We start from the raw sequence: 26,675 nt of genomic DNA, 5'->3' as shown, positions 1-26,675 counted from the left end.
ATTCTCCAAAGCAGAGCTGCCCCCAAAGCTGTGCCTTCTGGCTGCTCCACTGAACGCCATTTCAAAGCCCTTTGCTTTTCTCTTGTTGTGGTCTTGTCAGTTCTGACAATTGATACAAACAAGGACTATACAATATGCTATTATGTTCCTGTTGAAGGCCCAGAGTCCAAGGCCAGATGTTACAGCACAAAGAATCACAGGTGATGGTATGAAGAGCTGAATGTTTGTAATGCTGGTAAATACAAGATGTGCCTGAGAAGAAAGATTACGCTGGTCATTCTTCTTTCCCATATCTGTTACTACGTGGCATGAAATTCTGCTGGCAGGATGCTGTGCCCTGGGGATCACCCAGCAGCTCAGGGTACTTAGCTCTGATGGAAGATCATGACCCAAATTCTTAAAGAGCAGTTTTACTTTTGTTGAATTCAACAACTCACAGAAAAGCTAGTGGGGTTAAGGAAACTGCCTCAGTTTGTTTATTAAAGGAGATGCTTCCTGCTACAAAGAAAGCAGCTCCTCATACTCCCAGAGCAGAGCTGTTTCAGTTAAACTCTCTAAACAAGACTTGGAAACCTCAGCTGCTTTCAGTATTTTCGTATGCAGCAATTTAATCAGATATACCCACCTACTCTGAGAAAACACAAACTCCCTTCACGTTACAAACTTACACTTTTAAAATTTATTATGCTGCTATCACTTCAGGCTAATCTGCACAACATCACTGCCTGCAGTGGAATCACACTGATTTATGCCAACTGCAGACACAGTCCAGCCTCAGCACTGCAAATTGTACCATTTTCAGATTTTTACAAAAAACACCAAATTTAGCAAAACAGCAGGAAGCATAAAGTCCATCGCTCAGCATACTAAGGATTAACTTTATTCTTTAAAAATGCTGCAATGTATGCTTCTGGTTATGAAGGTGTGCCAGTAGTGCTACAATTAGGGCTGTGCTGTCATTTCAATTATAAATCCAATTTTTTGAGGGTTTACTAAAACTCCAACTTGAAAAGAAAAGCTTGCTGCAGGCTGAAATGTTTTGTACAAGCTCTCAGCCAGGGGATGCCTTGCTTCCAACATCCTGAAAGAAAACTGAATTGGGTGTTTCAAACATCAGAATTTAAATGTGCTTATAGAAACAAAACATTAAAAAAGAATATTTAGTTGTAAATTCTGAATGCAAAACAAGTTGCTTCCTGGTTGGCATTAGAAATAATATGGATAAGCACAACTGCAGACTATGCGAGTGCAGAGTGGAAATCAGGAAAATAAAATTTTGCTTATTTTTGACTAACATGAGGCAATTTTAGGGAGAGAGGAACAGAAGACTTATTTTAGAGTGAGAAGTAGGACAAAGACCATGCAGATAATGCAGGTGTCCCTCACCTGCGCCAGGGACGTGCCAGAGGTGGCAGCTCTACACCCGCATGCTGGAGCCAATGCTTTCAGCAGCCAACATGCCTCTGTTTGCATTGAAACCAAAAATAATGCAACAAGCACAAAGCTCAGTGCTGGGTGCAAGATCCAAGTGAGCAGGCACTCTGATGATTCTCTGACTGTGAGCTCTTTGCTGAAAACACAGTATGTGAATAAGGGAGCTCTTTAAAACCATCCCAGTTAAATTTGCTTTCACACTCTTGACTACAGTGTGGGCATACCGTCCATGCCTGAAGATAATTAGTCAAACAGGAATGCTGCTGCACATTGCGTACTGGTGGTTTCTTCATGCAGTCTTTGCCACTTCTGCAAACACTATTCTTACAGAGGAGGGGATATCTTTTGCCCTGAAAATTTATTCCTTGATCTCTCTTGTTGGCAGGCTGGTGACACTGACACCTCTTTGCTATTGAGGAGACTATAACACATAGCCTTGCAATACAAACAGACCCTTGTTTCTGCATCTCTTTCAGCTTAGAGTGTTCCAGGTCCCACACATTCGTTTTGCCAAATTGGCAGTTGCTAGGAAGCAAATGAAAAATGCTGGCAATGGTTCTGTGGAGCTGGGGAACATGTAGCAGTTTTCCTGTAGTGCGGGAAACACATAGGAATTTTCAAATGACTTTCCAGGCTTAGCGGTGTCTACTAAAAAGGAAATAAACTAACTGCAAGGGGATGAGGGGAATGGGCTAAACAACCACACAGCTTTTGTAGCTACTTCACACTGGTTGCCTCAATTTGCTTACCTACTCCTGACAAAGCTTCTAAGGGGCAAAGAAATTCAACAGCTGCTAGCATGCACAATGTAGACAAGTTTTTAAAAGGAGAAAATCTACCTGAGATGAATTAAAAAGAGAAAGACAGCAACTGGTAATGCCAATTACATGCTCCCTTGATGCATGAGAAATAGTCCAGGAACTGATCAGAAAGAAGGCCAACACTGCAACTATGCCACAGCTGAGCAGCAGCTTCTCTTCTCCCTCATAGGAAAATAGCATCAAGCAGAAGGATTGCTGGAAATCTGCAAGGTTAAATACACACTAAGAAGCAGAAGGGTCAGAAGCCTCTTCATAGAGCGCACCAAGCCTGGTCATTTATGACTGTGGGAGAGAGGTGCTGTAGAAAGAAACAAAAAACCCCATGCAACAAAAGCCTCCACTGCGAAGACAGAACTGTATCTAGACTGCAGGTTCCTCAAATATCCTTTTCATACAACAATGGGGGGAAAAAAAAAACAACCACACAACTGCATTTGTTATCAAATGAAGTACAACCGGAATCTGGCTATTGAAGCCAGAGGCAACACACTGCAGTGATGATTTCTTGCCATTTAAAATATATGATTTAAACAAAAATCTGGATTTATATTACATATATTGTACACAGTGCACTTGGATCTCTGATAGCACTGTGCAGCAAGTGCCTGTACCCCGTGGCCTGCTGTCAGGAGCCATTCTCATTCCAACTGCCCCATTGCTTGCAAGCAGCTCTGTGGGACTCTGCAAGGCAAGCACAGCTTTCACTCTCGTCCACAGCAGTTTGCTCAGGGTGCTTAAGGAGCTGCAGGATTTCCCCCCCTCCAATTCTTTCTACTTCCTCCACAGTGCTCATTTATAGTAAAATAGGGAAAATGTTTTTTGGCAAGAATATATAGGAATGATTTCCTTCTCTTGCTGCTTTGATGATTCCCCTTGGGGGACACAGAACAAAGACAGTCCTCTCCGGAGGCAGCAGGGAAGATCCCCAAAGTCTCTTTTAGGGCAAAGGACGCAGGTTGGGTAACAGCTCCCTCCTTCTGGATCTGTTCAACACAATTCCACTGTAAACTCTCCAAACCTGACTGCACTTTTTTTTTTTTTTTTTTAAATGCTCCTACAGGGCCCAATTCTTTATGCAAGACCTTTACTTTTGATAGACAACACAAAGTTGAAACACCACACACCAATGCAGTCCAAAATCACTGAGAACAGCTGCTGTAGTGAAACTCAAAAATATAGGTACGTTTGCAAAAAGCAGCAAACAGCTGAAGAACACACTGCTTTTGGTTGGTTCTCAACCAGACAACGTTCATTAACTAATATATAACACATGGCAAGCAAACTCATGGAAGCAGGGTTGTTCTCCTGTCTTAAGGAGCTCTGCACTTGTACAGCTTCAGGAAAACTGAAGCCCAGAAGTTCAGCAGGCTGTACTTTCAGCTTTGGGGCCATTCATGCAGGACTACTGTAGCACATCTGACATCTAAAAAAAAATAATCTATAATCATTTATTAGACACACTGTACAGCAACAAATGCCTTCCAAAAAACACGTATTGAGACATATTTAGGAAATGTCAGCTTTTTAACACACAATACATCACCACCACACTCTTCTCAGCAACTTGCAGCAGGAAAGCACAGGCTGGGGTGTAACATGTTGCACACTTCCTGATGCTTCTCAATGGAAGCCACTGGTGTAATTTAAAACAAGTCTTGAAAAGATCATTACTGGATAGATTATTTCCTATATTTCCAGAAGTAAGGGTATTTGAACCAAGACACTACTTGCAAGATAAACCCAAGCTAACTTACGGTTGATTGGAACCCACGTGAGGAGATAGAACTCACAGTGGTATCAATGCAGAGTGAATAAATCAAATTTCAAACTCATCCCTTCATGTCTCTGTGTGTGCACATACACACGAGGGTGCTCACACACTCTGAAGGCAAGTCCAAGACACAGGGCTACTGGGAAAACAAAGCAATGTTCATGTTTTGGCAAAATACTGTTTTGCTTTTACTGGCATGTGAGGCCAGGCTACACAGGCATATTTTAGCAATAATGATCAAAGTAGAGGCTTTCCCTGAAGATTAATGACTGGCTAAGAGGATAGTTTGAGGTCTGTTTACCCCAGCTGGTCCTTAATTCCCAGGAAAAGCATCTGCAAAGCTTATTATTGCTATAAACCTAAGATGGAGGGAAGGTCTTATGCTGCTTCAAATGATATGTACAGTGACTTTTTAGACTTAACGTCTTGTGTATTAGTCAGAATGTTTAAACCATCTCTAAAAGAAAACTCATCTTGAAAGTAAATAACTTCATACCTCCATAGCAGCATGCTCCGTGCAAGTGCTGCAAACTCCTTTACAACCAAGTTGTTAAATTCTCCCTTCTCTGCCCACATGGCAAGTGAGGAAAGAGATTCACGAGGATCATTTCACTCTTTGTTGAAATACTGCTCCATCTGGGTGGAGAATGAAATCTATTTAACAGCAGACAGAACTCCTATGTAATATTCAGGGCAGAAAGCAAAGAATGTCACATTCGCCTTAAGCTGCAGATTTAGCTACACAGAAAGCAACTGCTTGACCAAATAGAAGCTAAGGTGTAACACTATTGGAAAGTATGCATGTGGTTTTACAGACAGATTGTGAACCTCTTACCCACGCTCCTGAAAAGCTACTCCAAGGACTAATATCACTGATTTAATGGAGGAATAGCTTCAGTTTGAGTAAGTGATTTCCAACCTGAATCTTATTTATCACAGTGCTGAAGAATGTAATGGCTCAACAGAAGTTCCCAAAACCCTGTGCTCCAGTCAGAAGTGTTATTCCTTGAAAATATATGAGTCCTCAGTTATGATGAATTTGAATCTTACGTTTAAAAAAGACAGCAAGGATGTTATACTAAGCTTAATTGCACATCAGAATCTGGATTATTAATAGCAATTGTCCCTAGGAAGGGGCTACAGATTTTAAGTTATTGTAATGTGGCAACTGACAGGCTAGATTGAAATCTTGAAGGTGCCTCATTTCGTTGTATATACGTTAGCGATCATGTTGAGACTTGAAGTAGGCTATATACTATACTTTCCTGTGTATTTTCCCACAGACAAAATCTAAACAACAACAAAAGTTGTTTTTAGCATCGTTATGAAAAAAATAATAAATGGATGATCCAAATTAGGTGTGTGATTGAAACACTCATTATAAAGGATGAACAAACTACACTGGACTAACGTATTAAGACTCAAATGATCGAAGATTTAACAAAAACATTCACAGCCCTGCATGGGATTTGCATAAGACAAACTCACATTCCAAAATAACATTTACCTGTTCTTGCACAAATAAAGCTGCTTTGCTATATAAAACAAAATTCAGAAACACATGCAATACCTTTGCCACAGAACACCTCTTTTCTGCTTGCATTCTACTGAATTTTCTGCACATTTTATTTTTAAGATAATTACAAGTAAAACTCCTCTTGAAGTGTAAAAATAAATGAATTCATCCTCAACAAAGGTCTCTTTGTTATCTGTTTATAAGGTAGAGAAAAAAAGCAGTCTGTTAAAATGGTATAAAAAAGTATTTCTAACTATTTACCCATGTGAAACACAGCTCTTCAAAGTCATGCTACATTTCCTCAAATGCTGCTCAGACTTTCCTGCAAGTATTCTTTGCAGTTCAGTTTGATGCTTAGCTATAATGTACCATTAATGCCATCAAATCATCATTGATGATTCTGGAGGATTACAAAAAGCCTTGATGATATCAAGTTCCAGAACTGTTCTGCGACCATATGGACACCAACACGTATCAGGAGATTGAGGAAGAAGAGCCTTGTTGGAAACATAACTTCAATTTCAACTGTTGTTATGCTTACTGCCAAATCTTCCAATTCACCAAATTTTATACTGAAGCCAAAACTCTAGTTATACTGGTATATACTAAGAGAAAGAAACCAATGACGTCCTATTTCCATTAGTGTAAATCAATCACTGTGGGCTCCAGCCCCCAGCTTTGTTTCCCTGCGTTCTTAACCTTAAGGGAAAGAACAGGTTAGGTGAAGCAGAAGATTGCTTCTGATACCACAGGCTCTTTCTCTTTTTTTTAAACATACTCCCTACACCAACACTGACCCACGCTGCAGGCTGAATGCTATTGATGTTATTATTCCTAGCCAACACTTCACATCTCCTAATTTGTCACTGAGAACAAATCAAAACTCTGTCCATGAAAAATAGCAGTGGCCAAAGCAGAAAGATTATCGGTGCTCTTTCATTGATTTTTGAACATTGCTGTGTTTTATCAGATGAGGAGCCTCTCACAGAATGCCTTTCCTGCACTGCACAGCTTCTGTCTGAAGGCCCAGTTTCATGATTTCCTCTCTATGAAATGGGAGAGACAAGATTTTTGGAAAGCCAACCTTCAACTCAGGTCCTTTACTGTAATTAAAAAAGCCTTTCAACCCACAAACCCATGAGCTTTCTGCAGCTTGTAGGGATGATTCTTCCGCACCATGACAACTTATGGCTTGTTCCAACATATCTCCTAAATGAAGGCATCCATAAATGGAAGAGCTGATCTCATTTTTGCAGGCAGGTGAAGCAGGACAGCAGGGCAGCCTGTGTGTTCACCGTCCATACCAGCACTTACTGGGAAAACACACTTTAGAGATGTAACAGGGCCTCTGACCACGACAAGATCAGATCTAACATCATTTGTAGGCATTTGTAGGCATTTCTAGTCACGCACACAGCTGTGAAGGTAGCAAAGCAGCAGAACCCTGCTGCTAGAAGCCTTCTCAAACCTCTCGTTCTCACACACGCAGCAGAGCAGCAGGACATCAAAAGCAAAGATTCACTTGCCAAGAAGCGTTGATTTCATATTTTTAAAAAGCAGTGCTTTACAAAAGATGCTGCGTGTGCTGGCATTATTTAGTAGCACATTGTGGTATGAACTTACACTTCATCAGCTCACTCGTTTCCTCTTTTATACACATATTTAAAGTTATATACTTTTTATTTTTCTCTTTTTATTTGGTTCTAACATACAGAGCCATTTTCTCTGGGTTCAGGCTCTCTCCAGATATCCTGGCAAATCTGAATCTACATAATTTTGAAGTGATATACCTATGAAATTGTGATTTTAAACAAAACAAGACTTGAAAACTACTGAGATACTGTTCTAATAAACTCTCGTTGGCTCCATGTTCCACTACACCAGACTACTCCAGACAATTGCAGTGCATGAGCTCAGATGGTACCATATGAGAACACAAAAGGATGATAAGATTAGGCACAGATCCCAACAAATATAACTGAAATCAAATGACCAAGTGATTCAAACAAGATTCAGACTGCAACGATGATCAGAAAGATAATCCACTGAGTCACACATATTTGATACCCAAGCCTTCATTGCTTTTCAGCTTCTATTGCATCAAATATACGACCTACAACAGTCCAAGTTAATATAAAGAGATACTTAAGAACGACTTGGGTGTACATAGGAAGGTATCAGAAAAGCAGCTCCTTTGCCACTTCACAGCAGGCTGAAGTGCAGTTCCACCATAATTCCAAATACAGAACATCTTAGAAAGCACAATAATGTCAGCAATGCTTCAAAACACAATCCTACCCTAAGTGTCACAAACCATTGTAAATTTCTAAACACTTTTGACAACATCCCTATGAATACTGGCTTCACAGACGCTGCCATGTATATAAACTGATGGGCAGCATTTTCAGCCCCACATCCTAATGCATGAGATGAGAACTGCTCAGCTGGCAGTGTAAATTACTGTGGCTAGAAAATTTTAGAATACCTCAAAACATATTAAAAAAATACCTCACACATTATTATTTTTGTTTTAACTGCAAACTAAAACTGGATTTAAAAAAATTATATATATTTTAAAGCCTTACTTACTTTATTTTCTAAATAAGGATTTTCCACAGCTGCTGCTCCACAGTCAGTTTTACCATAAGTGTAAGAAAACCAGGGCTGGTTCCTCAGGTCCCTTTCCTGCACCTGCCCTAACAAAGGCCAAGAAGCCAGCATCCCCGATTTCAGCGTAGCCCTTCATGCCCAGAAATGTACTTTGTACCCAGCTCCAGTAGAATTCTTGGCTTGGAATTGCTTATGGAGCAAAATCCAATTCCACAGCAAGTGGATAAGTTAGAGCTTATTTGAGATTAAAAGTAATACTGAATTCTAAGCATATTTATGAAACAAGCAATGTTTTAGAAAGCTGGAGTTTAGACAGAATATTAATTTACTTTGAATATACATGCTGAAAACACCATCAAAACAAATATATAAAAAGATGTCCAAAATGACAGATCTTAACCCATATCACTTTATAAACATCATGCTATGTAAAGAAGTTTCAGATACCATATATGATATTGAAACTTCAGCAATAATGGCTTCAGTAACTACACCTGTGTTCTACAGTCATGAAAGAACAACTGTATTTACCCTTTTGCTATAAGATTAGGAAGCAGGAAAAAAATCAATCTATGCTATAGATGTGAACGCTGCTATTTTTATTACGTTTCTGCCATGTTGAGGGTTGTGTCTCAATTTCAGTTAAGAACACCAGGAAAACCAACAACATTCGGTGTGTTGCTTCCAGTAAGAATAAAGACAAGTATATCGCTTCAAGAGGCAAAAATCATTCACCCCATCAGAAAAACAATCATCTCATTCCACTTAGCTACCAGGTCACTTATTTAGAGAATGGGGATACTTGGACAAAAAACCCACGACTCTCATTTAGTTCCAGCTGTTGTTGCTATTGGGTGTTTCACCATATCAGGACAGAAGAAAACTAAAGGATAAAGGAAGCTGCATTATAAAAACATACGAGTGAGTCTATGCTAGAATTTAACTTTCTATACATTTCAGGTACAAAAAGATGTCAGACAATGAAATAATATGCTTACACTGAGCACTGTTAAAGTATCATCAACTACCCAACATTTTGTAAACAAAGTTAATTCTCCACTTTCTTCATCCCTCTGTTATAATTATTTGCAAATGAAGGACCAGAAAGTACATTTATTTAACTATCTACAAGCAGTGCCGATGTGCTCTAACATGATATATCACCAGCACAGCCTTTGATTCCATCGTTGCTGCCATTCATTTTTGTGCACTAACATATGTAGAAGTTCCAAACGCCAAAATATTCCTGTCTTTTTTTCCCCCCGTGCTACATACCAGATTTGTAACCTGTGTCAAGCTACCTCCAGTGCTTACAGCTTGTGAACAGAGGCCAGCAGCGAGCCTCCCCAGACACTAAATCATAATCTTCATGTTTTTCGTATTTCACATTCTAGCCGCAGTTTCAACATCCATACCCGTGACATTAGGGAAGGATAAATCAGCAGCATGACAGCTCCCTTGTAGAGACTGGTACGGCCCTGGGATCTGCCACGCCCGACACCCACAGCTTCTGCCAGATGTCTCCAGTTCTGCAGCCTTAACCCCTTCGGGACAAGCCTGGGCTTTGTGCTGCGCCCAGCCACGGAGCTGCCTTTGCTATTTGTGCGTTAGAAAGAAGGGAAAATGCCTTGATCCAGCTTAATACAGCTTGGATAACTAAGAGACAGAGAGGCAGCTAGCAGCGATAAGCAGTCCATCAGCACTCGTATTTCCTTAAAGTCGAGAATTAGAAGTGAAGAGTTAGCATTACACAACATTCCTTCTTTCGTACCATACTGCGATCCAATACGTTTATCAAAAAATGAAACTGCTCTCCAACTTCTGCTCGCTGTGCTCCCTTTTTCATACCAAGCACACTGCTTAACCTTGGAATCAAAATGCCCATTAATCGCCCTTCAGCCAAACAGACTCTTCGGGCCTTAAATCAACAGGATTTCTAATCCAAAAGCCGTACCATAAACTCTACAACTGTTTCCCTGGGTTTGATCTGGTCCCAGGGACATAAATTTGCATGCAACTTCTGAGTCTGTGTGCAGTCCCTTGGCGTAAAGTTCCACATGTGCTTAAGTACTTTGTTCACTTAGGGTCTAAAACAGCTACTTACAAATGAAAACAGAAGCCACGTAAAAAATAACACTGTTAAAAACAATTTGCCTTCTGAAATACTGCTCTAAAGAAAAAAGTATAACAAGATACACGTAGTGGTTCTTAAACGTACCCAGTGACCGAATAGTAGGAAAGCTGTCGCTAAAAGCCCATCAGCATGAATGCAAACCCCTTTCACATGGAAAGGCAGAACCAATTTTATGTCCATATAAATAGACTTGAACTGTGTTCAAGGTTCATGATGTAGCACTGTGGATAACAGGACCTGTGACTACAAACAGCAAGCAGGAGGTCACAGCTCCAAGAATAAGAGTGACCCCAGTCCTCACTGCATCTATTGCATGGCTTTGCAAACAGCTATCTAGGCCATTTCAAAGGCTGTCCTGAACACAGCATGCACATCTCACAGTTTGTGTGTGGCTTTTTCATACAAGAAACAGGTGCTGGTAGAAAACACTGCAAAGGTAACACACTACTGACCACCAACCAAGCATTTCACTTCCTAGCATAACTATTCATTTGCTTTCCAAGAAGATTCAGGTTGACTATCAGCTTTTCTTTACACAATTAGAAACAAAAGACTTCAGTTCTATGTCATTTTAGAAGAAAGTACACCAAAAGTATTATTTCTGTACATACTGTTGGAAAGCAACATAATATTCAGTGCCGAACTTTGATCATAAAAGCCAAACATGACAAGTCTTTTTAACTTAGGAAACATGTTACTGATAACGTTACAACTCTTAAGGCAACAAGAGTGCACAGGAAAGTAACTCAGAGTTGTTAATCGTTTAACTGCTTGTCTATACAGATGCTGATGGGCTGCACACTCGTTCTAATTTGCTGACATTTCTGGATGCAGAATTAATATCTGCTTGTGTGGTTCACATGAGTATCCTGAGAACAATTTTTTCCCAAGTTTATTCTATATACATGTGCAATACAAGTTAAAGGGTTAAGTAACCATTATATTCTAAAGAGCAAACTGTTTGCCTTAAGGCCATCTCCTCCTTACTCCTGACGAATTGCCTGACACTTCATGTATCATACATTACTTTTAGCTAGGAAGTAACATTTGGTTCCAGTCACGCTGTAAGAGCTGACTTTGGAAGTATGAAGCAATATGGGATAGACCCCAAAAAATAAAATAAACAAGACATCATGTGCTAAGTAGTCTGTACATTTGTAATAATGTAGTGATATGCAGGTCTGCACTTAAAGAAATGAAAAAGTTACACAAGTGTCTGAAGCAAAATCCTCTACCTACTAAGATGAAAAGAAGTACAACTGTGTGAATCAATACCCAGAATGATGAGAGACTTTTCAGGATGAAATAGATGTAAATGTTACTGAGGGCCCAGCACTAGAAGTACTTTAGAAACACTTCAGAAATTTTTGGAAACAACACTTTAAGTGTTATTTACAAACAAAATTAAGATAGGAATGGCCCAGCCATTCTCCAGCAGAAACTGACCTGCATTCAATATAAAGGTGCAGTATTGATTTTTTTCCCAGTGTATTCTGCAAAGGAAAGAAAGTACAGCACCTGCTTGTAACAACAGCAGGAAAACAAAAGCAAAAGATAGAAGCATCAGCTTCTAATGAAAACCTTTTCCCATCAAAAAATACTACACGCATTTGAAATACCTAAAATACAGTCCTAGATGTGTCGTCACCTGTGGGTGTCAAAATTTGCTGACAAGTACAAAAGAAAACAAATAAGATCTAATTGCCAGGGCCCTATCCTTTCAGGCTTCTCAAATGCCAGACTCAAACTTCTGAAAAAACATCCATAAAATCATACCATCCAGATGTATTAACTTTGTTAACTGAAATATTAAGATACATCAGAGCAGTTTTCAAAGCCTTTCAAATAACGTGAGACAGCATGCCAATCTTGTACAATCAAGAAAGGTTTAAAGGCTTTATTAGACAGAGATTTAACTTCAAGTGTTAGCATTAGTTTTCTCTTAATTTTAAAATAATCTTCTTGTTTTCTTCCTTCCTAGTAAAACAATGCCTTATGGATATGACTGATATAATCTGCAACACATTGCTTACTGTTCAACATGTGTTTATCAGGATGTAAGCGTTCCCCCTGTAAAACACTTCAAGCTAGAAAGACTAAGTTCAAGGTGAACAGGCCTGGAACTCTTGCTTATCCTTTGTGGAGGGCAGCTCCTTTCATTAACTATGCATCTGATGCTTCTACAATGGAGTACTAAAGAAGGAAAGTGATGAAAAATTCAGAAAACAAGGTCTGGCCACTGAGGAAGGAGGAATAGGTGGGGAAAGCACAGCTCTGGGGAGCAAGTTCTGCTCCTTAGGCAAACTGGTGATAAGACACCAGGGGCTTCACATGGAATTTCCACTGCTTTGCCATTGCTATGTACCTCTGCATCAATCAGCACACCTTCCTTCCTCTCTCGGGTATGGGAAAATGAATGCTTCTTTACCACAGAGCTACTGCAAGGGTTAATTCATGAATGATTGAGACTGCACGTTCTCTGAACTGCAAGGGAAGAAGGGACTGAACATGAATTTTAATCAAAATACCTCTAGTAGATGAAGGAAGTGGCCAGTATAACAACAAGTACCAGAACAGAGGGAAGATATCATTCCAAAAGGCATCATGTTCAGAAAATCCCAACAGCATAGAGGAATTAAGGAAAAAAAAAATTTAGAAACTGCTCCTACTGTGGAGAACACAGGACAAAAAGCACACTTAAGTGACAGATCGTAGGGAATACAGGAGGGTTAGGAATAGCTGGGCCCACACAGAATGGTACTGAATTTAGGAACACAGGTTTTCAGAAAACTGCTGTCAGCAAGCATCTCTGAAATCCACCCAGAGAACAGAACCCTGGTCTCTCTTGCATTAGCTTATCTAACAGCCTGTTCATTCTTGCCAGTAAGCCTACTGAGGTAAAGACCTGATACACGAAGTTCCTTCTACAGGCCAGCAAGCTCAGCTCTACCGATCAAGTTGCCAGGTTTTATTCATATATTCAATTCAACAGAACATTGAAGTACATATTTGGAAAAAAAAACAACAACAAAAAAACAACAAAGATAACAGGCCACAAAGCTGAAACTGCCCCAGTTAAGAAACACCAATTTTTTGCCCACATGTATGTGCCACAGTTTGATTTTATGTCTTATAATATGATAATCTAATTATTCCCTTAAAAGGGACAAAAGATATACCAAAGATCTCCAGCAAGTCAACAGTATTTTTTGTACAGTGTGAGCACTATCTGCTAGTTGACACAATGATAAACAATGAAGTGAGCACCATAACACAGAAGGGGGCTGAATTAAGACTGCCCAGACATGATCCCTAAACCAGAAATCTGGCTTGCAACCCCACCTTTTCTCTTCTGCTTCCTCAAGCACAGATTTCTGCATTAGCAAGGTGGTGACACATTTGTAATCAGTGGTCATAAATGGTCAAAACTTACAAGCAGTCTGCTTTCCCATCTAAGGATTAACTTCATTGAAGACTTCCAAAGCTGCCTTTGGCATCTGACTTTGAGCAGCAGTGCTTTGTGATTTACCTGTCATAGGTTCCTGTCCCTGGGCATTCACACATACAGCTGACAGACTGCTGTTACACGAGTATTAAAACCTGCACATTTGTTGCTCCAACCAAAATACCTGCATTTTTTTTCTAGTCACAATGACTTAAAATAAAGGAGAGGGCAAAAAAAGTTAGAATTATTATTATTCTTTTTTAATAGAGGCATAATTGAAAGAGTAGAATACCACAAGTTGATAATTCAGAACTGCTTTTCAAAGCAGTTATAAAGAAAGCAAAGCAGTGACCAACTGAAGCTATCGAAGTCCTGTAATTAAGACAGCCTGTTTCACACCTGCGAGGCTCCACCTTTTGAAGGCAATACCTGCTGATTTGGCTACAACATGAGTTGCAGGATTCCAAGAGAAAAATGCATCAGGATGTAAAGGGGGAAAAAATAAAGGAAACGTTAACCCACGGCACAGAGCTTTCACTTAACTCATTACAACCTCAGTGCCAAAAGCTAAATCTGAGGTTTTAGCCTTAAATAATAGAAGCAATAACACCAAAGCAGAGGGCCACCCAGCATTTTCCTCCAACATTGCAGACCATCAGTACCTTCCTACCACCACAGAGCCTCCTCCTTACTGCCATCAGCACCTTTACAAGGTAGCAATCAGCCAGCAGCTACACGCATAATGCTAACGGGCAAAAATAGCATCCTCTAGAAGTTAAAATAAATAAATAAATAGTCAAAAAAAAAAACAAAAAACGAAGACCAAAAGCAAACTTTCATGCTTTGAGCTGCAGAAACTAGAACCAACCTCTCAGGCCCAGCTCTCCGCTCCTTCGGGTCAGTGAGGCGAGGCACAAAGGAATGCAGCACGGCACCCCGCAGCCCTCGGCCGAGTGAGGCACCGCCACGCATCCCGCCCCACGGCGCTGCCCCTTCCCTCAGCACGAAGCCCACTCAGCCCGCAGCGCAGTACTTACGTTCTCCATGTCCGACGGGATGCGAGGTACCCACCTCGGGGGCCACTCCAGAGGCGATGCAAGCCAGCAGCAGCACCCGCGTGCTCCCCTAGGGGGGCAGCTCAGTCCGTTGTGATTTAACGCCCGCTCCCCGGGCCACGTGCCGGTGACAGGTGCTTGTGCCCTGCGCGGCCGTTACCCCCCGCTGTGCCGGCCCGCTCCACCCCACGCACCTGGCAGCGGGGCGCTTCCCGCCTAAACGGCCGCCAGCAGCGGGCAGTCCCCGCGGCTTCCGGAGCGGAGCGAGGCGCTTTCTAGAACGCTCGATGGGGGGGAAGGCGGTGAGGAGCCTTCGAGGAGAGATGGCTCGTCCTGTCAGTCGGTGTGTCTCCACAGAACCTGCCTCAGGATGTGAATTTACAGCAGTGTAACACTTGGGCGAGTGAAAAGAGAATGAATCGTTATTTCCTCTTCTTTCAGAGGTTTCTGCGGCTCTGAGGGCTCTTCATACAGTGAGGAGCTGAAGGAAGAACCCTTGTCCCTTCCTGTTCACCTTCCTAAGATGCCTTCTGCTTGTGTAGAAACGTTGTGTCCAAGGTATGGATCGCGGTATGTGTGAAAAGGGCTATTACAGCCTCATTCTGTTCTGCACAAATTGCATGTGTGGGCTCCATAGAGGAACATTTTGTGAATGCAACTAGTGGCTTTGCAACGGCAGAAGCTCTGGGTCAGTTTACTTAGAAATAGTTATGCATTTACAATTTTATTGTTTGTTAAGGAAGGTGTACTTTTAAACTATCACTATATATTATCTCATGTAGCATCTGATGTATATAGCTGTATGCTCACACACTGTGTAAAACTAGAGCCTGTTAATCACTTCACGCCCTTTGCAACATCATTGAGTGTCAGTGAACCTGGTGACTAGATACAGCAAATACACGTTGTTAATCACAGGAGAAAACATTTGCATATTCAAGCTAATAATGAGGCAAAAATGTGCTTTGAAGTGTATTACAGCATGCAAATTGAGGAGATAGAATGGTTTAGTATCAGGTTTAGAATTTTTTTTTTTTTTTAAATCAAAACGATGTATATAGTACCCACACTGCAATTCTTGAATTCCCTGTGTTGTTTCAGATTCAGAAAACAAACAGTTTGGGGGAAAAAGTCATATTGATTTAATCTTGCAAGTGAAGCTACTACTACTCTTTATTAATATTTAGTATTGTGCTAGAAATGTGGGAATTACACAACAGAGAAGATTTCCTTAATATTAATCTTTTATAAGTGCTTATCCAACGGTCACTGAAATAGCAACTTTTAATAAGCCCTGATGTTCTCTGAGTAAACTGGTCCTTTCAAAATGCATGTGAATAATAGAGATATTGTGGACAACTCATTCTAGTCCAAATGAAATGTACAGTTCTCCTGTTTTATCTCATAATCATCATGAAACTGATAATCCAGTGAGCTCTAGGAAGAGATTATTTTATACTTGGGATAAGTGTGTACAGTTTTTGATCCATTTAGTGAAAGAGCTGGAATGTGAATTCGTGTTTCCTTCACGGTACAGTGTTGTGTTAAACCATGGAATAAAGAGCTAGCCACCAGAATTGAGAGACCAGCTACAAATATTCCATGAAAAGTAAATCAAAACCAAATCTTTAAGATGCTTACTTGCAGTTTTTGCCCATTTTAGTATTTGTTGAATACTGGTTTCTGCTACTTTGATATAAACATAAATATTTGGGAATGCAAATATAATGAGCACTTCTGCTTACTTCAAAACATGCATTTATTAAAGTGGAGAGGTGTGTGCTAGCAAGCACAGTCTCCTCACTGGAGAGCTTGGAGTCAGAGTCAGAGTTGTAAACCCCAAGTCTGTTCTTTCTACTTTTCAAAGGATGCATGAGCAATGAGACATAGTGAAGGCCGGGCAGATAGATCTGCTCCCACAAACTAGGCTAGCTAGCAGAAAGTTACAGAGAAGGTTTAGAGTTGACAATTTTTGGAAACTGTGTTTTTAAACACTTTCAGGAAAGTTGTCTTGTCTTTTGTGTTCCTGCTGCTCATTGTTGACCACTCAGAGTGCGAATGCCCAAGGAATGGGACACTGACATATCTTCAGCACCCTATCTAGGGCAGCTGGAAAAGAAAGCAAATATTTCTTGCTCAAAGGAGTTCAGGCTAGGCTACTGAGCAGGGAGAACAAAGCTGACGGAGAGATGTTTTGCCTAAGAAAAATTGTAAGTAAGTTGTGTTCCTGAAATATTAGTTCCTAGCTATTGTTCTTGTCCTACATCATTTACTGCTGACCATCATGAATAGTGAGAATGTACAGAAGAACTATCAGAAGGAGCAACAGTACCATGAGAGTTATTCTTTTATGCTATGTATCATGTGAGATTGCTTCTTCAGTAAGAATTATACTGATATGAATGATTTCATCTCAAATTTTTGTGACAAGAAGAGCCATCAACTCACCCATTCTGTCTGCGAAAGTCTCTGTGGGCAACAGTTAGAGCTGAATGACATGACAGATTCCTACATCAATAGGCTTTCAAATATGTATCTAATACTTGTGGTTATTTTTTCTGTTTGTTAGAGGAAGGAATGTGAGGAACCACACATCTGTGAGGCCCTATCAAGTATCGTTTGGAACACTTTTTTCAATCATGTAGAAATTTGTACTATGCAACGCTAAATAGAAACTCAAATATTCATTTTTTTAATCTTTCTCTTTGAATTTAAATCATGACTAAATACATCTTTGAAGTGAAAATACATGGACTTAGAAAACTTGTCTTCATTAGAGCATACAATCTAACTTCTTGAAACAAGAAATCACTACATTTTATTCTCATTTTTGTTGTTCATTCATTAACACACTGTCATTGTAGACCCCAGCATGCAAGCAGACATCAGACTATCTTTTGTCTCCTTTCACCCTCTAGTTATTTTCTGTCCTGAACTCTGACAACTTTGCTCAGTCCTACCCACTCAGATGCTATTGCAGACTACAGAGGCTACATTTACCCAAACTTTGTTTAGAATACATTAAAAGAAAATATTTGTTCTTATCAGGGTACAGTAGTAGCTATGAGTCAGCCTTGTCACACAGTAATAATTACTGTATTTTAACTACATAATAAACACTCTTGATAGCATTTGATAAACAAACCTGGTAAGTTGAAATCACTGTAAAATGCATCTAAGAGTAATCACTGTTCTAACCACCAGGAAAAAAAAATCGTGTAATTTATGCTAGCTGCACATTTTTGTTAAGCCACTGTAATTATAAAGATTCTTGCATGAAACTTTGATAGAGGAATATTTAAAAATTTTATATATACATAAAGCAGCAAGTAAATTCAATAGAATGAACAAGTGTCTTAAAATCATAGAATCACAGAATCATAGAATGGCTTGGATTGGAAGTAACCATAAAGATCATTTAGTTCCAATCCCTGTGCAATGGACATGGTTACATGTTTTCCTCTCACCAGCTCAGGCTGCCAAGGGCCCCATCCAACCTGGCTTTGAATGGCTGCGGGGATGGGGCATCCACAACTTATCTGGGCAGCCTGTACCAGGGCCTCCCTGCCCTCTGAGTAAAGAATTTCCTGCTAACTTCTAATCTAAATCTCTCCTTTTCAGTTTAAAACCATTCCTCCTACTCCTATCACTATCAGACCATGGAAAAAGTCTGTCTCTATCTTTTTTATAAGGTCCCTTTAAATACTGAAAAGCTGCAATGAGGTCTCCCCTAAGTAGAAAATTTAACTAATGCCAAGGTGACCTCATACAATTTTGCATTTCTGGCATTTTGGCTCACTCACCACAGCTTGCAGATAAGATGGATGTGTGACCAACTGTAAAGAAATAAACAGGCTAAACACAGAGCTGTAAGTGATACCGTGCTGTTTAACTTCTGGTTCATCTTGTTTCCTTTTGTACCTTCACTGCAGATGAATGCACGAAGTTATGTTGTCATTCACCTAGACAATGGGTTAATAATGCAATCCCAGCTACAGAGTCTTTTGTCATAAGCCAGCAGAGAGGTTCTGCAGTCCGTAAATATGGCTGGCAATGGTGAAACTGGGAACTTCAAGAAATAACAAGTTATTGGCTTATTCTGTGGCTGGCAGTAGTGTTATTACTTTGTACAATTGTCCTCATAGGAGATGGAAAAAAGGTGTTGTGACAAAGTATTAATGAATGCTACCTTTCATTGAGGTGTATGAATATATGCATATTCTTTTCAAGGACGTCATCTTTGGGGGATAATGTCAAGCTCTATCAATCCAGAGAATGTAGCAAGAAGAATTTCATGTCTGCTGCTGGATCTATGCCAGGTCTATGGCTCTTTTCCTTTCCAGTGACAATGTCTGTAACTAAATTAGCAAGAGAAGAGCAGTTTGGAATGTTGCTTTCTTCAGGCTATACGAATTATGAATGAGACTCCTTGTGTGCTCCTCTACCTCCATGCAGAGAAATTCCAGGCAGTAAGAGGACCCCCTCCAAGCCAATCAGTGGTCAGCATAATTCCAGTGTTTAGAAAGAAGAAAGTTTGAGTCATTATGACATAGTGATTCAGGCAACACACTCTGAGGCAAACCAAGACTTTTCTGGCTCTATTACAGCTATGCTAGCTGTGTATGTCAAGCCCTCACAAATTATATGCTCTTCTGTGTCATTATTTTCTTTAACTTTGAACTTCGTGTAGTAAATGTTTTAGCACATGGAGTTACAGACTAGTTAGGTTAAATTCATTTGTAGGGAAGATGTTTGAAAGAATTCTAACAGATTAGGAGAAGGAGTATCTAGTAAAAGCATCCTTCAGTTTGATTAGTTGTACACACATGGTTTAGGAAAAAAGAAGGCATGCTTCACTAGTCTTCTGAAGCTCTTTGAAGATAACACAGCCAAGATAGGGCATACAGTGGACATTACAGTTTTAGATTTTCAGGAGTCATTTGACAGTGCTTTACCCCAGAGATTAATGCTTAAAGAGAGGGGAGTGAAGGGGCAGGAGAATTGTTTGCTCATTAAATTGAAAAGTAGTTCTAAGCAACAATGATTAGGAGCTAAAATATCATTTGTATGGACCAGTAGAAACAGAATTTCTAAGGCTGCAGCACTTTTGTATATCAGGATTACCAGTTTGCATAAGTGGTTTGTATGGACCTACTCTTCTGAGAAAATAATAGGCTCATTAGCGTTCATTTTTAGTACTAAGAAGTCCTAACAGGATTTGTAGTCAGTGTGCAAAGTACTGTGTATGTTAGGAATATGGAATACAAGTGGATGGGAAGTATTCTTTTCCTGATTATGTAGAGGAGGTTCTGAGGTCTGGGCAAACTGAGCAACAGTAGAATCAATAGATCAGATGAACAAACACGTTTTCTTAGGCATTAGACCAGCTTTCTGAATTAGAGATGATACTTCACAGGAAACAGTAAATTGCAAACAGTGAAATCGTGCACCGTAAAGCAAATATTGCCGACAAATGTGGAATGTGTTTCCGAATAAATACACGTTCTATCCAAAATAGAGATGTAAAGTTTATTGTACAAGTGCATATTGCAGCATAAATTTGATATGCAGTTGTAAGAGTAAGTTGTAATTTGATATGTAGAGTATGTTTAGAACAGTTAGTGCTCTGTGATATAAAAAGATCTTGCAAAAAATGGTGCAGCATTCCTAATTGAAACTTGCTGGGTTCAAATGTGACTTTCTAAGCTACAACCACATCTGAAGTGTTTCTAAATTACCATAAGAGAACCAAGTGGCAAAGAGTGCTTTTTTTTTTTGGACCTATAACATATAGATAACGGTACAGCAGTGATAAATTGAGTGTGAGAATCACTATGTGTACAACCTGGGTTTGAAATACTAAACTTTGCAAGATGTGAGCATGACCACACACATCAAAAGGATGTTCCAAGATGCTGGCTGACTCATTCTGTACATGTACTTCCCAGCATTAAAAGTTTAAAATCTTAAGTGGTAGGTAAAATTTTCCAAGGCACTGCCTAAAACTGTTCAAAAAATAAGCAAACAAACAAAAAAACCAACAAAAAAAGATTACTTTTAGACTAGAGATCCATTTTGCATTCCTAAATGCCTTTTACTTTGTAGAAGCTTTCCTATCCTTTTGCTTTATTTCTGAGTGCCTAAGAATCCTGCCTGACTACACTTCTAATGCAAGATCTGAAATGACTCCTGCAAAGGAGACTTCCTAAGACTTCTGCATGGATAATCCTAGTTTACTTTTCAGTGTTCCTCTCTGCCCGATTGTAGTCTGCTGACTTTGTGCATGTAGACCCATAACTGGCACGTAGATGTGGGTACAAATACCTGTGAGGGTGTTGAACTTGTAGTATTTGAAACTGTGTGATTTAAGTTCACACGCTCTTCCATCTTGGTAAACATCATGTAATTTTAGATAGCTTGCTGCTCAATGAAAAGAAGATAAGAAAAGCCGTACCCAGAGTGAATAGTGAGCATGGATTAGTTTACACACTGTAAGTTCATGCCTTTCCTTACCTCACAGTGAGTGCCTGGAAATAAATTGTTCTCGTTGCTATGCCTAACGTGTTGAATGACTGAGTGACTGCAGGAACTGATCCACTCATTACCTAAAAGAGCTCTTCTTCACTTAAGCTGTGCAGGATAGAGATGTTGATCTTGAAGACAGCAACTCTAATCCTAGTTCTTCATCAACGTGATTAATGCAATTAAGTGTGAGACCGTCGCTTTCTTCCTGCAAGATGACTGTGGTAGGGTCTTATAATATGACTGATACAGACATTAGCCAGACTTAGGTTTGAAGTGCCACACCTCTTGTATGGTATAAATAGGTATCGAAGTTAGAAAAGCTGCTCAGTGTGCTGTTATTGCTTGTGTTATGTCCTAAAGGAACATGAGTCAATCAATAATTAAGCCACAAAGTATTGCCTGTTGACATGGCAACATGTTCACAGATGTGACGTGAACTTAATGTCCTTTCATGTCTCCTGTGCAAGTAAACGTCTCCGAAGCTCAGTAACAAAGAAAAGTAGCTGGCATTGCCAGGGAAAGATGGAGTAAACATAAAAAACCAAATCATGTCTCTTATAAAAATTGATTATTTTGAACCTTTTCTCTCTCTAATCTGCTGTGTAGATGCTTTCTGATTATTATTATTATTATTTTTTTTTTTTAGAACCTTTTCCTAATCAGAAAATCCCCGATCGCTTATTGCCAAGTCTTTTTCAGAAGCATGGAACAAACTTCCTTATGGATCATTTTCATGATTGCCTCTTTCCCATGTACTTCACCCCACCCACATTTTTTAATGGAGCTGGATTTTTTAGGTCACTGCTCCTTTAAGCAAGACTGTCCAGCTCCAAGAATAACATTAGCTGTTGCACTACAGATTAGGGGTTGGCATGTAGGTCCGAATGTGAAGTTGTCACCATTGTTCTGGAGATGAAGAAGCAAAGTTTGTGAGACATCAGCATCTGTACGTTGGGATCAGTTTTACTGGCCGCTTCTGCAGTTTCTCTGCACGTGCTCCCACTCTCACATTCTCTCTGTTTGCCAGTTACCCTATTCTCCTCTTGGCTTGCATGTGTTTCTTCCAGGCTTTCTGCAGCAGATGTTAATAGGCCTCGCCAGCAGCCAACATGTTTTGTTTGCCACATGTGTTGCTACCTGTGTCACAATGGGTGAGGTTCTTTTTTCTTTTTTTTCCAGGGCATCTTTTTACTTCTGCCTCACTTGGTCTCTTGATCTTTCACACATTAAAAGTTTACTGCACGTTTTTTTCCTTTGGGAGCTTGGTGTCCTCAGTGCAGAGGACATGTCCAGTCCAGCAAACTGCGCTTTTATAAGATTGCTTCAACAATGTTTGTGCAACCACTTTGCAGAACTTTGTTATTCATGATTTTATCTTGCCACTTGATATGCATAATAGCTTGAAGGTGCCGTTGATTAAATTTTTCCAATGCTTTGATGTACCAGTACCAGCATTTCCATGTTTCTCAGCTCTGGAGTAAAGCAAGAAGTAGTACGCTATTGAAAAGTTACAGATTGGTCTTATGTCTAATAGTTTGCTATTTCCAGATTTATTGGATTAAATTCTCTATCTCAGCCCATGTAAATGTACAAAAACTAATTGAGGTAAGAAAGCCTATTATTTTGTAGTTAGGGATAAACATTAGATACAGAACTTAAACTTTTCAGAATTCATGTAAAATTTTTGATAGATTCTATCTTATAAAATGACGCAGCTACAGACTGCTGCTCAGCTGGGCAGTCTGAATGCTTAGTGGGCAATATACCTTTCAGCTGGTATTAACCCTAACCTTCCAGACAAAAGGTATGTGGAAAACTAATAAACATCTCAGTGATAAAGAGACAGACAAGACTGCTAAAAGAGCAGGATGACCTCACTCTTCTTTTCTCCTCTGCCTTTTATATATGTTTTCTTCAATGTCCTGTGCAATTTCACATCTGTGGGCAGATGAACTTTGTGGGTTTTTTTTTTTATTGTTTTTTTTTGTTTTTTGTTTTTAAGACAAAGAAACCTCTTCTGCTTCTGCCACTTGCCAAGTCAACTTCAGCAACAAAACTACTCCAGCAGTATAGTTTGAGTAAGGTCTGGAGCAATTCAAGAAAACTTGAGGTCCTTAATAGCATTCTTTGGGATTTGTGCCTGAGCCAAATGTGCAGCTGAATGACCTGTCTCCTGTGCCCTTAATAAATAAATTGCTCACTGGCTGTGTTGCTTGCAAACTGACAGCCTTCAGGCAATGCTCTCTTGTCCTTTGTTTGAAAGGCAGGTTTGTCTGAGCTGGAGAAAAGGGCCAAAATCTCCATTTTAAGTAACTGAATTGGCAGCTATCTTTGTTACTTTTATTTACTGAAAAATAATATTGTCATGCCTTAGCTTTTTATTCAGAATTCTTCTATGAATTTTTAACACACAAATCAGTTCATAAGCTTTACAATGCATATAATTTACAAACAGAAGCTAGGCATTTAATGGAATATCTGCAGGCACATTCTAATTATACCTGAACAATAGTCAACAGGGAAGGGAGTGATGGCAGCACCATTAGGAAATGAGAGGCAGGACTGCTATCTATGCAAGACTTAACTTGATGGGAACTCAGCTATTCTCATGGCAATTCCAAACACTGAAATTATACTGATTTAGTAGTGAGTGTTCAATCACAATAACATTAGCTATTCTTTCTTTCTTTCTTTCTTTCTCTCTTTTTTTTTTTTTTTAATAGGAGATTTTAGTTTTAAAGTATGACACTGACATAAATGAGACTAATTGTCTGGGAGAGATTTATTCCAGACAGTACAATTGGAAAGACAAGCATCTCACAAGAAGAAATGAATATGTTCCTTTAGTTCACTCTCCACCACATGCACGTTGGTTTTAAAAAATACAATAGATTGTTGTATTTTTAAATGCACCCAAATCTCTTCTAAGCTGCAAAGCAAACTTCTTTCATTTGCTATTCGAGCCTTTCATTTGTTTTTCAGATTACACTCTTTCTCTCCTTCATGCATGTGACCTTACTAGCCCCATCTACTGGCTAAGCACCAGATAAGAGAATTAGCACACACTTCTGGAGGCCTGTGCTCTAACTGGGCTTCCACAAAGTTGCTCCTGAAAGAGTAGTGCTTTTTCTGACACAAAAGAAAAAAAAAATAAATAGAAAACTACACCTAATAGGCAAATCTCATGAAGTCCATTGTTTCTGCCAGTGTTGGTCCATTTTGTTAATGATGAATAGCATCCTTTGTTGTTATAGGATCTTAATTTCCTAAAATATTTTACAACTTGCTAAAGGAAGAAGGCATTAAAACTGGAATAAAGCATCAGGTTGAACGTAAAAGGCAATACTCACTGCAAGAGGAACTAAGCAAGGATTTGCTTTCAGACGCTTTGTATCAGAAGTGCCAAGAGTACTGTGTTCTGCAGAATTTGCCTTACTGCTACTCTTCTCTAGGCATCCACTTGTGTTGAGGATATGATACTGGGCAGGAGAGACTTTTGTGTCACTCAGTGGGATCATTTTTCTGTTCTAATGCCCTTTCAGAAAGAACTCCTGATGTTACGTTGTGCAGCTGTGGTACCACGTGTTCAGCGTGGGTATAGAGGAGATTGAAGAAGTATGAAAGTATGAAGTATGAAACTTCAAAACCACGATGAATTTCGTATTGCACTGGCACATATTCAGAAGTTCTTACAAGTAATCTGTGATTTATCCATGTAGTAATACTGAAATACATGAATAGTTGAAAAAGATCAGATATATGAAGTCCTGTCCGGTGGTCTGGAAAGGAAAAGGAAGAGGAAACCTGGAAAAAAACGTTGGGAGATGTTTGTTGATGCTCCAAGATGCAAACATCTGATCCAAGTCACTCTGAAGAAAGAGTTGAGACAGAAGAGAAAAGGATTAATGCATGTAACCTTTGCTACAGTCAGTAACGGAGCCCTAAACTGCATTATAATTTCTGATGCTGTCCGTTGCAATAAAGATCACCTTAATTCTTTTGCCATATACAGCAAGATAAAAAAGTTTACTCCAGTGACTCAATTCAGAGAGAATAATTCAATAGCTTAACAAAGAACTAACAGAAAAATAACTTACTGCTACCATCCTACTAATCCATGGATCCTGGTCTAAGAACCTGGACATTTGGGGGAGTTATGAATCCTACAAAAGGAGGACAAGTTAGAAGTCACTTATGATATGATGAGCTCACCTGTATAGCAATCTACATTTTCTTATGGCTATGAAGAGATTTGATCTTTGCAAGGAAATACCACCATTGCTCTGTTGATAAATCAACGTTTACAAAGCCTTGTGAACTCAGGTCAGTAAGGAAATGTTATCCTTGCTTATAGACTGGTCTAAAGATACAGTGGGAGTGAGTATCAAAAGGAACAATCTTTTCAAAAAGATGAACTACAGAATTGTAACATGCTCTTTCAAAAGCTTTCAAAACTCAGTTGCTAAAATTTTCTAAGTACCTGAATGTTTTAGGTGAGTTTTACTAAAGTCAAAAGGACTTGTGGTCTGCATTCACATACTTGCTTGTGAAAATACCATCTCTGATCCATGTTCTATAATAAATAGCACATGATTTACAGGACCAAAGAATAGCTTCCTGGTGAAGATCATGCACAAGCAGTGCATTCCATGGAAAATTCTCTGCTGATGTCAGTGCAGAAGATACAACACAGAATTCCCTTAACTGCATTAAAACAACACAGATGATTTTAAAAGGAAACCTGGGAAATGCGCTAATCATATGTTCAAGGTCAGAACTGCCCGTTAGTAGGAGTGTTCATGTGATGCCTTTCTTAGTGTTGAAGAAGCTGCTCTTTATTCTTCCAGATGCACTTAGCATAGTTACCTCAGCAAATCCACCCTGGTGCAGCTTTACCATCTGCTGCACTATTTCCCTCTTGCAGAGGTGTTCTTTAGTGAACGCGTGTTCTGTGGTCACAGCTAGTCCACTTTATGCACGACTGCATTTCTTTACAGACTCTAAATCCCAAAGCCTCAAGGCACAAGTGCCATGTGTATACTGGATGGAAGCCTGATCCTTCAATGGATAGCTCAAGTGATTATGAGTTACTCACTTGTGAAATCCTGAAATAGTATAACCTAAAAAATCAGCTGATCATAAAAACGTCGATTTCTCTTTTAAAAACAGTTTAGTCATGGAGTTTTAATGTTGACTGAAAGATGTTCAATTTTTTTCTATACCTTGGGAAACAAATCCATGTATAAAGATTTTCCTTAAGAATTCTGACCTCTTAAATATCACATAAAGACATATAGAAGGAAACCATTAAGAACAGCGGGCCTTTGACTTTGTTTTAGTATGACTGGCAGCCAACACTGCAAA

General features: G+C 39.5%; 1 protein-coding gene and 1 long non-coding RNA gene across 2 annotated transcripts in view; one reads left to right on the top strand and one right to left on the bottom strand.

Annotated features, from left to right (window-relative positions):
• BNC1 (basonuclin 1) overlaps window positions 1-14,977 on the bottom strand; it is a 71,216-nt gene extending 56,239 nt beyond the window's left edge. The window contains exon 1 of the mRNA XM_048956758.1: window positions 14,769-14,977. Coding sequence (XP_048812715.1) covers window positions 14,769-14,777 — 9 coding nt within the window. The 5' untranslated portion in view covers window positions 14,778-14,977. The remainder of the gene's footprint in view (window positions 1-14,768) is intronic.
• Window positions 14,978-14,990: 13 nt separating this feature from the next.
• Window positions 14,991-25,289, top strand: LOC125698457 (uncharacterized). The gene is made up of 3 exons (XR_007379194.1): window positions 14,991-15,129; window positions 15,228-15,344; window positions 24,854-25,289. It is a non-coding gene; the product is annotated as an uncharacterized LOC125698457 (long non-coding RNA).
• Window positions 25,290-26,675: the final 1,386 nt, after the last annotated feature.

Source organism: Lagopus muta, chromosome 10 (assembly GCF_023343835.1).
Source record: "Lagopus muta isolate bLagMut1 chromosome 10, bLagMut1 primary, whole genome shotgun sequence".
In the NCBI taxonomy this organism is placed as follows: Eukaryota; Metazoa; Chordata; class Aves; order Galliformes; family Phasianidae; genus Lagopus; species Lagopus muta.
This window is presented reverse-complemented; position numbering and strand designations above follow the sequence as displayed.